The 16,442-nt window shown below is 32.2% G+C and overlaps 1 protein-coding gene across 7 annotated transcripts in view; it reads left to right on the top strand.

Moving 5' to 3' along the window:
* LOC113402116 (kinesin light chain) overlaps positions 1-8,989 on the top strand; it is a 50,268-nt gene extending 41,279 nt beyond the window's left edge. For 2 of the 7 annotated variants that reach the window (XM_064217084.1, XM_064217083.1), the window contains exons 10-14: positions 2,856-2,965; positions 3,476-3,592; positions 4,447-4,461; positions 4,942-5,016; positions 6,077-7,541. In XM_064217084.1, coding sequence (XP_064073154.1) covers positions 2,856-2,965; positions 3,476-3,592; positions 4,447-4,461; positions 4,942-5,016; positions 6,077-6,172 — 413 coding nt within the window. In that variant the 3' untranslated portion in view covers positions 6,173-7,541. Of the gene's footprint in view, positions 1-2,855; positions 2,966-3,475; positions 3,593-4,446; positions 4,462-4,941; positions 5,017-6,076; positions 7,542-8,573 lie in introns of those variants that run through there. The other 5 variants (XM_064217085.1, XM_026642249.2, XM_026642244.2 and 2 more) reach the window with 5 other exon arrangements.
* Positions 8,990-16,442: the final 7,453 nt, after the last annotated feature.

Here is a 16,442-nt window from a genome sequence, read left to right on the forward strand (position 1 = left end):
GGGCAATTTATAAACTGTAGAGGTTAAAAGAAGTATCTCATGTGGGTCGTCACCAGAAAAAGTATCTCAAGCCATATGCCGTCCCGGCTTCTCAAGGCCTTTTTATTCAATAGCTTCCTTCAGATTTCACCCTCTAGCTTCAGTGTTCTATAGCCTATTCCAATGGAATTAGGAAAAAAGATAAAAAAACCTTCCATTAACGTATTTCATGCGATTCGCTAATAACTCATCTATATCGGGCACTTTGTTATTTTGACTTTAATTCCAAAATTCCGATAACAGTTTAGTCAACGTTCAAAACGCCATTTTTTCGCAAATCCATAGTGAATATCATAGATTGATCAAGCTCTCGACCAATGATCCCGTCAATTTGCTGTCAAATGTTGTTTATTTGGCTTTTTTCCACTTATTGTTGGAATAGAGTATAAGTTTCAAACATTTTGTGATACTTCTCTTTACCTCTATATTTCATAGTGAATTCATAAAATATTATCAATAAGCGCACTTTGTCGGAGCGGTCTTCGATTTTCAATTGGGCGAATGGTTATTGCGTCGCAGATCCTTGTAATTCTTGTTATTAACAGCGCATATTAATGACATCGCAGCGTTCTATGAGATACTTTAAGGAGTTGCGACATGCGATTTTCGTATTATTTTCATTCACGTAATATATTGTAAACATTACATATTTAAGTTGTAACTCTACTTAATCAGTATGTGGGAACAGTTAGTGATATTTGTCTTCCATGGTTTATAATTTAATTACTATAAATGTCATTCATTTGCGCTGAAGGTGATGGTTATAGATTAAACAAAAGACCAAAGCACAAAATCCCACTATATATATTTTTTTTTGTTATGTATTCCAAGATATATTTGATATTTAGCTTTAGAAACCAGAATGAATATTAAAGGAAATAGGTTATCCATGTTTGTAAAAAAATTGTGAGTTAATAGAAAAATGCATGTCATTTGTTAATGCTTGTTTAGTTTCGCTTCTAGTTTTTATTGTATTCGATATATTCGACTATTCCTATCGTTTTGTTAGATCTCTCTATGCATTTTGTTAATACTCGAATTTTTTTTCGTAGAGTAGCAAGTTTTTCCTTAAGAGGTAGCTAATAAAAAATACATATATATAAAAAAAATTAATAAGTATATAATGAATTGTTATCATTTAAGTGCCAAAACAAAATGGGGCCAACTCTTGGGTGAACGTAACAAGTATATTTATACAAAATGCAAACTTAAAAATATATGTGTATATGTATATCAAAATATTTACATAATTAGATATAATTGTATTTGTGTGTAAATCAAAGAATCGTGCAATAATTTTTTTTTTTAAATCATTTAGTAATAATTTTCTATTGAATTACAAAATTAATGTTAATTAAATTATTTTCACATATGAATTATGTCTAAGAGGCCTTTACAATTGTATTTGATGTTTCATTCTTATGTGATAAGGAAATATATTAATATAATTTTGATATAATCAAAATATACTTGGCTATGAAAGGACCGTTTCATAGATGCAAGAATTTCTTTGTTATCTGTTCCGAATGCTCTTAAGACCTTTTGAAATGCTACGTAGCAGTTATAAGGCGTTGTGTATAAAAAAACATATTATATTATTTATTAAAATATATATATACATTTTTATAACAAATAGCAGAAGTACAATAATTTATAAGATTTTAATAGAGAATATCAAACTGCTGAACAATTAAAACAAGTGAATCATTTAATTGTTCTATTCAATAAATTTTTAATACAGTACAGAAGTTTAGACAACAAGCGTGACGGTCTCATCTTTTATGATTCAAGTCGAAAGACAATAAAAAAATAACTTTTTGAATGCAAAATAAATAATCTCGATAGCGTTGCTAACGGTACTAATATGAGTTAATACGTCATACGGCAATGTTTTGAAAGGTCCTAACAGCACTTGCAACTGATTAAACTGTAATGCAATCACTCTCACCTTCACAGTTAAGGTAAAGAGTAAGATTGAAATTAGAAATAGCTCTCTTGCCAAACAGCTGTGCATAAGCAATATCTGCCAAATATAAGTCATTGTGTTAAACAGAGTGCCTTTTTATTATAGCTTATTATTATTTTTTTGCGAATTTAACAAGCTATACGCATTTAAAGTCCATTCCATGAAACGAATTCGCAACGGAAATTGCTCTCGTTGATTCTCATCGGTTAATACACGTGACCTACTTTGGTCAAATTATTTCTTAGGATTATTTTACATGCTGTATTTGTAACGTTTATATGTGGTCGCGCGCATCGACCAATGAGGTACGAGTATTTTCTTCACTGGGAGTTCGACTCGTGAAATGGACTATAATCATTATAGTTTTGTTAATTGTGATTAGAACTTGGCGATCACACTGCTGTGCAATTAAAAATTGTTATATTATTTTATATGAATACTGTTTGAAAATTTAAAATGATTCTATTTTTTTTTTAATTGTATTATTTATTTTATCATTTTTATAAAATTAAATAAGAAAAAGTATCAGTATTTTAGTATCCTTATTATTCGATGACAATTGGGGTGTTTTGCCACTGCTCATAGGTGAGTGACACAAGTTTGGATTTATTTACGTGTGGCACAGGTAGGAAAGGGGGCAAGTTTCACTCGTCGAATCGTTTCATGAATATATACTTTGATCGAATACTACCTTTGTGTCACACCTTCCCGACTTGTGTCACATATAAGAAGGTCATTGACGGTCCATAATTATAATACAATATATTTTATCGAATCGTCAATGGTCATGTAATATTATATACATATCGAAATTGGTGATTCATGAAGTAATACGAGTGTGTATGAACAGGCGACAACAAGCCGATCTGGCAGGTGGCCGAGGAGCGCGAAGAGAACAAGCACCTGCAGAGGGAGAACGCGCCCTACGGGGAGTACGGCGGCTGGCACAAGGCCGCGAAGGTACGCCCTAAGGGCTCGCGTCGCATTGACGACTCACATAGACTGACACTTAATCATACATTTCCTTCGTGTAATGTGCATGCTCTAGTGTTCTTGGTAGTGTTTTATCTTATATATTTTAACGCATGTTCTGCATATTTAGGAACTGTATAAGTTAAATCACATGAAAAGGAGTAGCACTACCGTGTTAGATACTCAATTGTAAGTCTTCAGCTGCTTCACATATTAAAAAAAGACACGTTACATGAATTCATATCATAGACCTTTGCTCGAGACATTTCTCTGCATTTAGATAATGTAACAAATAACAATTTAATATACTTTTCGAAAAGATCTCGTGTCATCGTTCATTTGAAAATATTAATTAACTCACGTTTCATATATCAGGCGATTTTCAGTGCGTGATACTCATTCGTCAAGCTTGTACTCTCAATCGGGTGATTACAGTCCGAATATCGCCTGGTCCTGAGGTGTTTTAGGTGACGACAGTGAAGTACTCGTGTGTTCCAGGTGGACTCGCCGACGGTGACGACGACGCTGAAGAACCTGGGCGCGCTGTACCGCCGGCAGGGCAAGTACGAGGCCGCCGAGACGCTGGAGGACTGCGCGCTGCGCAGCCGGAAGGAGGTCAGTGCCGGACTGCGACTATAACACCCCCCCCCCCCCCCAGTGCACCCTCCGTTTGGATGGGTGGCACTCGGAATTTTATTTACATCTTTTTAAGTATTATTCATTTATTGACAGCCACTATACAGTCCGATCGAATGAGCATTTAAATCGAAGTTTTGGAAATTAATCTCGGTGATATCTAATCTTCTCGTCAGTTTATTATGTTACGATGAGAGTATTGAAAATGATATAATGCGGTGTTCATTGCTCGGCTCAATATGAACAATCTGTCGTCTGTCATTGATAAGATCACACTGTAAATATATACTCCAGTACTGCTTAGAATACATATTCATAATTATTATAAATTGATTTTAAAAATATAATTAATTTATTAAAAAAACATAACGGGTCTAAGGGCGAGAGAGATAGAGAGAATTAGAGAGAGATAGATGAAATGATCATGCTTTACGTAACATATTTTGATTATATTAATAGCTCATTTCCATTTCAGCGGTAGAACGTATTCTTTGTTGACAAAGCTATTGGATTATTTTTAGTCACTTGGTCAAATTTTCATTTAAATGCTCGTTTGACTGGACTTTTATAATCTGTCGAATTAAATATAATTTATTGTATTTATTTTTATTTACATTTGACTTACTACTCTCGTATTATTCAAAATATATTTTATTCAACAGCATAACTGCTTCATCTAGTTAATTATATTAAAAATAACTCTATTTGGAAACTATGCTTCATTCATAGTCTTCTTTTTTATTATATATTTTATAATCTTGTTTAATTACGTTTTTGGCTATTACAAAAGTAGCAAAAATAAATTAATAAAAATTAATTCGCACGCTGCCTAGCACGTCCCACCTCATGTAAGTCACTCGAGAAGAATAACACATGTAGATAATGATAATTGATTCGTTTATATATATATATATATATATATATATATATATATATATATATATATATATATATATATATATATATATATATATATATATATATATATATAATTTAATAATAAAATTGAAAAAAAAAATACCACCATACACCATTCTACCGCCAGCGGTTAGATTGAAACATGATAAGTTACTAGATGAGATAGTCCATCCGTGGGTGGATGCTGGCAATCATCCAGTGATTGAGTACGTTAATGTCAAAAAAATAACCCATCGGCAAAACGATCCCACGAGGGACCGCCGTCGGGTAGTCGGCCACGGAGCCCTAGACAATCGAGGGATCGTAAAAGTTTGCCAAATCAATATTCACCTATCGAACGAATGGGATGAGGCACGCCATCGACGAAGTGAGTGACGCGGGTCAGCAGATACAGAAGTGTGCGATTCTAGGCTCTGGACATCGTCAAACAGGCGCGAGCGCGCAGCGGCCGCGCGCCGCGCGCCGACGCCGACGCGCTCGACGAGGTCAGCCCACGCACGCACTGCCCCGCCCCCACCCCCACACTCCTATGCCCCCCGTGAGCCGCTAGGCTCACGGGCACCCTCGAGTGGTGTCGGAGATTAAGTTTCCCTTTTTTACAAAACTTGTTATAGCACTTCATATTTAATGTCACGCTGGATATGTCTCATGGCATATAAATTAAATAATAGTAAACCTTTAATTCTCAAAGTTACTTGAGCTTAACTTTGAAGAGTTTATCGGTTTTTTCCAATTTCATTTCCTTTTTTTATTCATATCCAAATTCAATTCAATATATCTGTTCCTCGTACACGATCCTTTCCGAGCCTCTCCAAGCCAGTCCTTAGTTCCGGCGTTTCTTTTTTGTGCTTTATCACTCGCTCATTGCTTTGTGTGTTCTAGGGTTTAGCACGTCCTGGTATTTGTGAGCGGGATTATTAATTAATGCGTTTCCGTTGATGGCTGTTTTATTTAAATCATTATTATTAATTTCATATACGCGAAAACTTAACAAATATTTTGATTGATATTTGATTTAAATGTTTTGTTTATATTACAAATGAAACACGAATTAAAAAAAAAAATCTACGTTTCGTTTTTACGTAAACATCAAGTATTTAATTTCAGTAATCACACATAATATTTAAGTCATTTAACAGTGAAATAGTTGCTGGTTTTTGTTTATGTGCTTTAATAAAACATTGTTTTTGTATATAAAACAACAGCTTTATGTATAATGTTGTGCGTGTGTGTGTGTATGTGTGTGGCAGCGTTGCAATCACAAAATTACCTTAAAACTGTATCAGATCGCTTCGGCATTTCGAATATGATTCAGTTTATCCATCAAAGATCATAATATTTTCATGGCACTTTAAGTTCACTCGTTGGGACAGTTTTTCTCATTTTTTTTTTATGTATCATATTTAAGATACATTACTATATGTTCATGTGTATGTATCGTTTGCGTTTAGTCTCGCTTTTTAATTATTATATTGTACACAATTTTCTTTCACGCTTTATTGTTTGATTTGCACATTTTTATTTATTTTTTTTGTTTTATTATAGGGCACGAACCAGGCGAGTGAGCCCCGCATGAACCTAAAATCGAAACTGTTCAATGCGCTAGGTATCAACACGGGGAGCAATGCGCCGCACCAGTAGTCTAGACTAAGCCTTAGATATCTAGGATTTAATTATAAGCACTCACTCGCTTCTATGTGAATGCTCCTCGGTCTATTCGCTCCAAGTGTCGAGATGAATATCGTAATTTTCAATCTCATGAACACTTGTGACGGGGCATATTGGCTCATTATTTTATGAGAGGATCATTCATGTCTCACACTCAAATTTTGCCCGCCTATTTGTATTTCGTAGTTAGAGTTACACATGATTGTTTTTTTTTTTTTGATTGAACAAGTGTTGTAGTATCACCGATACAATAAAAGTTTGGTCATAAGGCGCTTTTCAGATTAGATATTGGCCGATGAAAATCAAAATGGCGGGCTGCCTAGCTTAGAATAATTTATTAGCATGCGATAGGGATTATAAGTTTTAAGAAAAATTACAAAAAAATAAAAATATATTAATAAAAATAATATACGAACGAAATGTGTGATAGGAAGTTATTATTAAAGCATGTATATTGTATATTGTATACCGTCCCGCAGAGATATATGTATTAATATTATATACAAACATATATAACATATATGGTGCAAGAAATAAGATATAAATAAATATTTTGAAATGTTTTAATATCATGACATCCTAACAGATACAGGGATGTATTTTATATAATCGAGTGTATAATATGCTTTAGAACTTTAAACACACATATTATTAATGTGTATAATTAATCTTTATACATATTTGATACGGTGATACCTGACGCATTTAGTTTTATGAAAATATAAACTCTCGTAAAACTCACACTCGGGTCAGAGAATCTAAAATATATTGCATTTATTTAATTGTGTCGTGTCTGAAATATTTATTATTCTTTGTTGCATGTGGATACAACGATTTTTATTTTATTCGCTTACAATTTAATTTTCTTTTTTTTATATTCTGATAATTGTTATGAATGTATAATACTATCCTGTATCGGATAATGCATGGATGTAATTTTTATTTTAAAATTAATCATGCGTATTTTATTATGTTCTACCAATAGTATTTTTTTTTTAATAAAGTTATGCTTAACTCATTCCAGTGTAGCGTATGTTTCGGTCTTAAGCTTTATGTGAGAGATAGGTATATAAATATTTTAGTATTTTTTTAATAATTTTAATTTTTATCTATACGAGGGTGCTGCTTGGGAATGCCAATTATGATTGTACACGTTTTTATTATACAAAACACACAAATTACGTCATTATTATTGTTTTTTTTTTTAATATCATTTTTATTAAGAATGAATCTCCATCGCAAAAAATCCGTTTCGAGAAATATATTTGAAAATTTGGTACTTTGTTTAACATCGCGTTGTCGAATGGTAATTTTAATTGTTAATAAATATTTATGTATCATTTGTTTTTGTTTTATTTTGTTTTACGTTTTGAGAATAAAATATTAAAATAGTAAAAGGTGAGTCTACAGTGTTATGCAATTTACAGTCCACGATAGAATAATAGTCGTGATCAACTTAACCTGCACGATTTCATTAACTTAAATATACGGAGGAGGTACTTTCCATTATTTTAACGGCTTCCGCTGTTAGACTCGTAGATGCATGTAGCATCTCATCCATTATATTTTTGTACATTTAAACATAATTAGTATCTACCATATCATCGACATTACTGTTATTTATATTTTAAATACATAGACCATACATGTTTACAAATAAAAAAACCGCCAAAAATTTTTGACATTTAATGTCAAGTTTGAATTTTGACAAATGATGTCATTCCATAAAGCCTTTATAACATAAATCTTGCCATTCAATACAATTCGATCGAAAATGTATTTTTCAAAGTGTTCCAAATTCGAGATATAAGCTTTTTTTCGAAATGGAGTGTAAATTGCATAACACGGGGCAGGGCTCGGCCGAGGTGTCGCGGAGTGCCAGTTTCTCGAAACTTCGCGAATCTTTGAGGCGATCGTCGGTGAGACTTTTCCACCGGATCGCTGGTCGCCACTCGGCACATCTGCCGCCTGATGTAGACTTCACCGACCCTGAGAGGTTTGTTTAAAGTACTCATACAAGATACGAATTATTACTGATTGTAAGTTAAATTATTTATTTCTTTTTCGATTGGAAAAGAGAGAGAACAAAATTAAGTTAATGATTTTATTTTATTTCGAACGTCATGCAATAATTATACTTAGCTCTTTTTTCGCTGTATGACGGATTGTGTAATCTTAAATGTTGATCAATGTTTTGTAAACACAAGCTTAGTTCTAACCCTTCGTAGTTTCCTTTGCTCGCCTATTCGTATTTATTTTATTTTTTATTGCACATGGGGACCAAAATTGTATATTTAAACTACTATTTATAAATTTCGCTCAGTGTACCTAATGAACAAATTATTCCATTATAACTAAAATATTTATACATCAGCATGAAACGCGCAAGCTCCCTGTCCGAGCTCAGTAAGCGAGCCGAGAGCCCCGACCCTCCTGGGGACCAGCAACGGTAGCCACGACCCTCGATGAGCAGAAGGAAAATGATCATCAGATATGTGACGTCAACACTTATTAGGATACTCTCTCTGCAGTCGTGATATTGATCATTCTTAACAATAGTTTTATATAGTTTCCAAATTAGTGTTAGTGTTTAAAACTTGCGTTCCATTTTCTTATGCAAGACAACATCTCTTGACATGAGTATTAGTTTGTTTGACTTTCATTTACATAGAGAAAAGGCTATTTAAATTGTATTCAACATTTACCGAAAATTAAAGAAATCAAAGCTATTAAAAATAAAAGTATAAAAGCTGTAACTTTTGAAAGTCAGAAATTATTTATATAAATAAATATTTATTAATGACATTTCTTGTAAAAAAAAACAACACTTACTAGAAGATGTCGTTGCTATTTTGTAATAAAAAGTAAAAATATTACAAAAACGTTATATTTTACTCAAATTAATCACAAATTATTTTATAATGGCAAGGTTATTTTTAAGTAGAAGCTTGTTTATCGTAATTGTCTAATTAATTTATTTATTATAATATTAAATATAAACCATTTTCACGACATTGTGCAATTCAATATGTAACATAAACATAGGTCAAGTGGAGCATAAAATAGAATATAATTTGTGCATTTATTAAACACGAAGGTGCTTTATTATTGACATGACAATTATTGACAACGAAAAAAATTACATTGGCGAAATAATCTGTATCCTCTCGGCACAAATAAAAGCCAAAATTATAAAAAAAAAGACACAAGTTAGCGAGGTGTGATGAATATAAATTTTATAATCACGCTCATGTCAAATAAATAGTGCTCTCTTTAAAAAAAAATAGAATTTAAATAAAAAAGTTTTTTAATGCGCCTTGTCAGTATTTTAGCCAAAGTGTACTTAAAAAGCTTTCCGTGGCTTAATCACTGTGCAAAGCCTTTTAAATCTTAGGTTATAGAATAAGTTTCGAGAAGCGCGCATGAAATCGATATATTATAAAATTATTAGGAAAAAAACAACACGTTATTAAGTAAATTTGAAGTCGATAAAGTGATAACGACTTGATGCGCGATTTAAGAATAATGCAGCTTTTTGAATTGTATTGATCTCAGTTAAAATGATCTGAAATAAAAAAGTAATCATTCATAGATAACTGTTTTATTTATATATCCTACATGTGTTTTTGTGTGAGTTTTATCTGTGAAATTATAAGAGTTTAATATCTTTTACCTCAACCACTTGTGACTTTTTCACACTTGACTGTATGAGTGCATTTTAAAATGTCCGAAATTAAAATGGCGCTTTTGCAGCTAGAGGGTAAAATTTGAAAAAAAGAGAGAATTCAAAGACAAAGATATTAAACTACAAAAGGCGCATTTCAACATTATATAAATAATCAAATTTATTTATCTCCATTAATAAACGCGTAAACGTTAATTTCATATACCTAATACCCTCTAGCTACAGTAGCACCATTTTTCAGTTTATTCCTGATCCCTTATATAATTACACAATTAACATACATTACTGTTTTATTATTACTATTAAGTTACTTGTCTTATTTAATTATTTCACTGTACAATACTAATTATTATCACAGAGTCCTTCGCCACAGACCATAATCTTATACAGCCTGCGTACTGTACTGTCGTACTGTTAAATATTATAGAACTAATTAAAGATATGACATTTAGACATGGAAAGTTTCACAATGTTATACGCATTGATATATCCCTAAAAATGACTTATTCCTTGATTAAAACAAAATCGTTTGCCACACCTGATATTGTGCAACTTATTAAATTTGATGAGAGAACACAAAGAAGAAATAATTTACACAATCAAATTAACTTACAATTCGAAGTCGTTTCACGATAACCGTGATTATAATTTTATATTAGATACTTTTTAAATTAATAACGTGTGGTGCTTCTCACCTAAGGTTGTCGTTATAAATATCAGACGCAAATATCAATAAATCATTAATTTTTTGTTAAGTCAAACTCAACACAATGCTGAAAACGACGATCAGCGTTTATTATTTTATCTTCTTGAGGCGCAATTCTGAGTTCATGAGTCATGATAAGCAAATACGTTGCGTTAAAAGAAATAATTAATTTTGTCACCACATCGAATGGTTTTTAATAAAACTTTTACTTGATGGTAGGGCTTTGTGCAAGCCCGTTTGAGTAGGTATATACGACCTGGGTTGGCTTATATATTCTACCGCCAAGCTATAATATAATATAAAATAGGTGCTTAGTATTGTAGTGTTCCACTATGATGGGTGAGTGAGCCTGTGCAATTACAGGTACAAGGGACATAATATCTCAGCTCCCAAGGTTTAGGGTGCGTCGGTCATAGAATGATTAATTTCTTACAGTCTTACTGCCAAGTCAGTGGTGACCACTTGCCATCAGATCGCCTAATGGCACATCCGCCTAACAATGTCAAAAAACTTTAATTAATAATAACTTTAATTTAATATAGGAAATCCCACAAAAGTTAAAGCTACAATTTTTTATAACAGTATATTATTATACAGGAATTAGGGCTGGACCTTCAAATTTTAAGAAAATAATCATTATAATAAAAAAATAAGAACTCACTGCTGGGCTAAAGAATTTATGCTGGGCTAAGGAATCTACTTTTGAGAGGGATAGGATTCCACCACGCTGTTCTAATGTGGTTTATATGTACCTTCAGGTTTCCTGACGATGTTTTCTTTCACCGCTGAGCACGAGATGAATTTGTAACAAATATTAAATACAAAATAATCCCGCAATCTTCGGTTAAGGTCTTCCATTGTAATTCTCTCACTCTACGCCAGTAGATTGAAAAAATAATTGCGTCTAACGTCTTAAGTAGTTCTATTTATATTGTAATAAAGTGTCACTGTCGCGGTAGGTCAATTATCTATTCCAAAATATTTGCTTTCCCAAAATTTTGCATCCTTTTTAGTTTCCAAGTTTCGTTGATCTCCTTTTAAATCACTATGGCCTTACAGCATGTAATTGAAATGAATATCTTTGAAGATATTACCGATTTAAAATGCAGGACATAGGGGTTTGTATTGCCTAATGACAAAAAACTGTGAACGTTGTGTATAAAAATATTCTGTAGTATATTTGGTATCTGCACTGCACCCGTGAAAAGCCTGGACCCTAGTTTGTAATAAAACCTTTAACGTTTTCAAAGTGATTACGGCTCTTTAAAGTTTTACCTCCTCATATTATACATAGATTAAAGTTCTCATAGCGATATTCGTCAACCCTACTAGTTTCGGCCCTGATGAGAAAAACAGACACAATTTAAAGACTCTCTGCGGCATGTTTACGGCCGGACACTTCATTATATATGAGATGAAAAATATTTCGGGTGTTGTAATTTTTTATTTGAGACGGTATTTAATCGGGCATCGTGGCGAAACTCGAAACTCATTAATAAACGGAAATAATAATAATAAATACCAAATAATTGAATTCCCATTCGCGTAAAAAGTTTTTAATTTTGTAGTATTTGTACTCTCATTTGGTGCGAAACGAATGTTCTGTAAACTGTTACGGTAGGGAATTTTAAAATAAACTATTTACTAATATTAGTTAATAGTTTATATATTTTTTACCCATTTAATTAAATAATTGATCTCATCTTGACGTATTTCGGCCAATCGCATGGGAGACTAACCAGCTAAGCAGGACAAATTATAGTTTACAAGAGTGAACAAATACAGGTGCACTCATCATTCCACTCGGTTAGTCATAATTTTTTGACAGAAAGATCCAATAAGTCTTTATCATTCCTACATAAGATTTGAATTCATGATCTCGGAATCTGCAGTCATATAGCATAGCCATTACACCAATTTGCTAGTCTTATATACTTGGTATATAAGACTAGCAAATTAAAAAACCTCATTGTCATATTATCTTAAAAAAAGCGCTGCTTTTTTCAATTCCAAATTCCCTAAATATTTTAACAAGTAATTTGTACCACTATATTCAGCGTAGGTATTTCAAAGAATGTTTTTGGCTAAAAATGACAATTTATTATACATATACATAAATAATTCCACGTATAAATATATAATTAGTTGATATATCTCATCATAACTAAACTATCCCAATTTGTTTCGACTAGAAATAGATTATTTTCAAAATATATTAAACGCATTGTCGTTGGTTCTCATTGAAATATTTCGACTGACAGTGTATGACTAACATTCAACTTTGTCTCAAATCTTAATCATGTTGAGTCAGCGGTATATCCCTCAAAGTTGATTTAAAACAATAAACACGCTTAAAAAATTGGACATATATTGATCATCGTGCGCACGATGCAGCTGCCAAAACATGAGGGGCGCACGCGAATGAAAGAGAAAAGAGAAATTTTATATAATTACGTGTCAGGAATTTATGATATAGACGCTACGTACAAAAAAGTTTCTCTACAATGATTTCAAATACTTCTATGTATCTTAAGTCCCAGTATAGTAAAGATAAATTATTAAATTATAGTAAAAACAATTAGTAAAGAAGTTAACAGTTCAGGCCTAGTAATCACAACACGAGGACATAAGACATATTAATCGAATTTCATGAAATTATGTTTGGTAATGAATAATATTCACATCATACTTTGCAGTGAATGAATCTGTATGTGTTGAATGAAATTCTACCACATGCTGTGCGGAGTAAATTTAAAACCTTGTTCTTAATAGTGATGCCCTTGCCCAGTATTGAAACATTTCACGTTAATCCATCAAAATCTTATTGACCTTATAATCTTGATTATATGTATGAAGTATTGATTTCCTGAATTAAAACCTGAAATTTATACATGCAAGTTCATGTACCAAATAGCAGTTGGAGCGCAGGCAATATTATAGTGAAACAACAAAAGCGAATACGAAATCAAAGGAGTATGTAAATTCCCTGTAGTGTATAATTAACGATTCATTAATAGGTCTTGAAAACCTGAGCAAAACTTTGTTTTTATAATCTGAGCGAACAAAATGCATTATTTTTTTGGGCCTAAGTTTCACTTGATGGAGCTTTGGGTAGGTACCTACCCAATGATTACACAACCACCAACAGCAATCCTTATGATTGTTGTGATTTTTTGTGCCGGAATTTCGGGAAATCACAGTAACAACGAATATATCATCTTAGTTCTCATCTTAGTTAGTAGGTAGTATAATTTGTGTGCGGTCATGGCCGATTACTAGCAGGTGCTAAAGATGACTATTCGCATACCAATAAAAAGAAAAAACTATTTAGTTCTTAAATCATATGCAACATAGGTCTACTGCCTGAATGTACCCTCTGCCTTAATAATCAGATAATGTTCAATTCATAATATAAATAAATTTATTAAGTAATATCGGATTAATCCATGTACTTTTCAATATAAAAATAAGTACGATTCGACACCAGATTGTAAGACTGTTTAATATATAAGTTGGCAAATGTGTAAATAGATTTACACAGAGAAGCTTTTAATATTTATTTATACAGATCATCCAACACAAATAATAATAGTTAAGTAAAACAAAACAAAATGCACTACTAATTTTAGGAAATTACCATACGATAAAAGTTAAAGATCATCATCATCATCCTCCTGCCCTGATCCCAATTTTACTTGGGGTCGGCGCAGCATGTCTTCCTATTCCATACTTCTCTGCCGGACGTCATCTCACAAGTAACATTCTTTCTAACCATATCGTCTTTCACACAATCCATCCATCGTTTATTTGGTCGATAAAAGTAAAAATAAAAAAGTTAAAGATCAAAAGAAATATCAAGTTTACAATAGATAGTAAGCCAATTTGATTAATTAATAACATTAATATTGTCAACACTGAAAGTGTGACGTATCGAATAACGAAAGATAATTATTCGATTAACAGTATGCACGATGGGATATCGGAAATATTTTTCAGAACCCACAAGTCCATATTTCGAAGAACGCTTGTGTGCGAAAGGTTACTATACAATTAGTGAGTTTATGTTTGATAGCACACCTTGGGAATGAAACGATCGCCTCCTGGCTGTTTCTATTACATATACCATTATGTATCTAATTAATTTGACAAAAAAAAAGACCCGCTGAGTTTCTTTCGCCGGTTCTTTTCAGGTCAGGGTGTTCCTTTTTCCGAACCGGTGGTAGTGTTTCATTTGACCATCAATAAATAAGTGTAATGCTTCTATGTTGAATAAAGGAATTTTGAGTTTGAGTTTGAACATTAAAAATTGGCAAAGTTCTTTGGAAAGTTTGATGAGTTTTAAAAAAAATTATAACATTTAGACACAAACCCGAAGCCAAAATATCTAATTCAACATTACAAACTTTTGAAAATAAATAAATTCTATAAAAACTTTCATCCTAAGTTTCTTCTTTGTTGATGAATTTTGACCACTATTTTAATACATTAAATATAAGTCTAAACCGATTTCCATATTTATAACAGCAAAAATGGCGATTTGTCATGCAAACTATCATCCTCCATTTAATTAAGTAGCTGAATTTTGAAAAATCTTTCCTTAGTAGTTACTCATATATATGTATATAGGAACTTTTAAATGAGGAAACATTACCCAGAAGGAGCTCCGGTGCGAAATGTTAGCTAGTGATTTTAAAACTATATACATGAATGAATGAATGAATTAGATGAGCGTACACCTTACTGTAGGTTAGTGGTGGCCTGATTAATGGCGCATGTTTTCCTAAGCAGATGCGTTGTAAGGCGTGGGCGACATGGGCCATCAAACGCGGCCTCGCAGCTAGAGCCCTCGCGGTTTCAAAGTTATGTAAAACTGCCTGCAATGGCTATGTTAACCTACGTTGTGGACAGTATGCATATATATATTTATAAGAATTAATTATATACATATTTATATAATATTTTTTTGTAAAGTACGTAGTAAATAATAATATCATTAATGTTTTTTTCGTTTTTTTAAGTGCACTTACATATAATATACCCTACTTATGTTTGCATCGTTGCAAATAAAATTGGTCAATTAAAAATAAAAGTAAGCTACAATTTAGAGCCCCGGTAATTTTTTCGTATTCTAAATAGACAAGTACAAAGTTTAAGTTTCACAAAAGCATAGTTTAAATGATCCTAATCGATTAAGCTACGAGATAAAATCATAAATATCACACGAGCTACATAAAAAGTAATACACTCTTAAATTAATAATAAAAATTTAAACAAACACAAACTTAGACAAAAGATAAACATAGACAAACACAAACTAAGACAAAAGATAAATATTATAAGATAAGTACTTGTACTCGTCGACCCCTGTAATCAAAAGACGTAAATAGATCGTGATTTTGGAAATTCAACGATGCATTAATGAATTTTCGTATTAAATTCATGTCGTACTCAGCGGTGAATGACGACATGGATCCAAGCTCCAAGTCTTCTCTAAACGAAAGGAGAACTCTTCTCTAAGCCCAGCTATGGGAAATTTACAGTGCTGTTACTTTTTGTTAAATGCATAATAAAAAAAATCTACTTTATTAAAATCAGCTTAAATCTAATAAGTAGAACTAAATCTATCTACGGAAGTATAGGCCATAGAGATAAGCTAGTATCAACGATGTCAGGATGCGTTCTTCCTATAACCTATAAATTGCAATCTTAAGAGCCGACTGGTTATAAGTCTCATTGCTTTTTCCTGTTGATTTATTCTCAGTTTATATCAAACCAAGCGATACAAATCAGAATATTGTACTAGTAAATTGTAATGTTTATAATTGAAGCATAAATATCATAATGATGTCAAT

This window comes from Vanessa tameamea, chromosome 15, assembly GCF_037043105.1.
Source record: "Vanessa tameamea isolate UH-Manoa-2023 chromosome 15, ilVanTame1 primary haplotype, whole genome shotgun sequence".
In the NCBI taxonomy this organism is placed as follows: Eukaryota; Metazoa; Arthropoda; class Insecta; order Lepidoptera; family Nymphalidae; genus Vanessa; species Vanessa tameamea.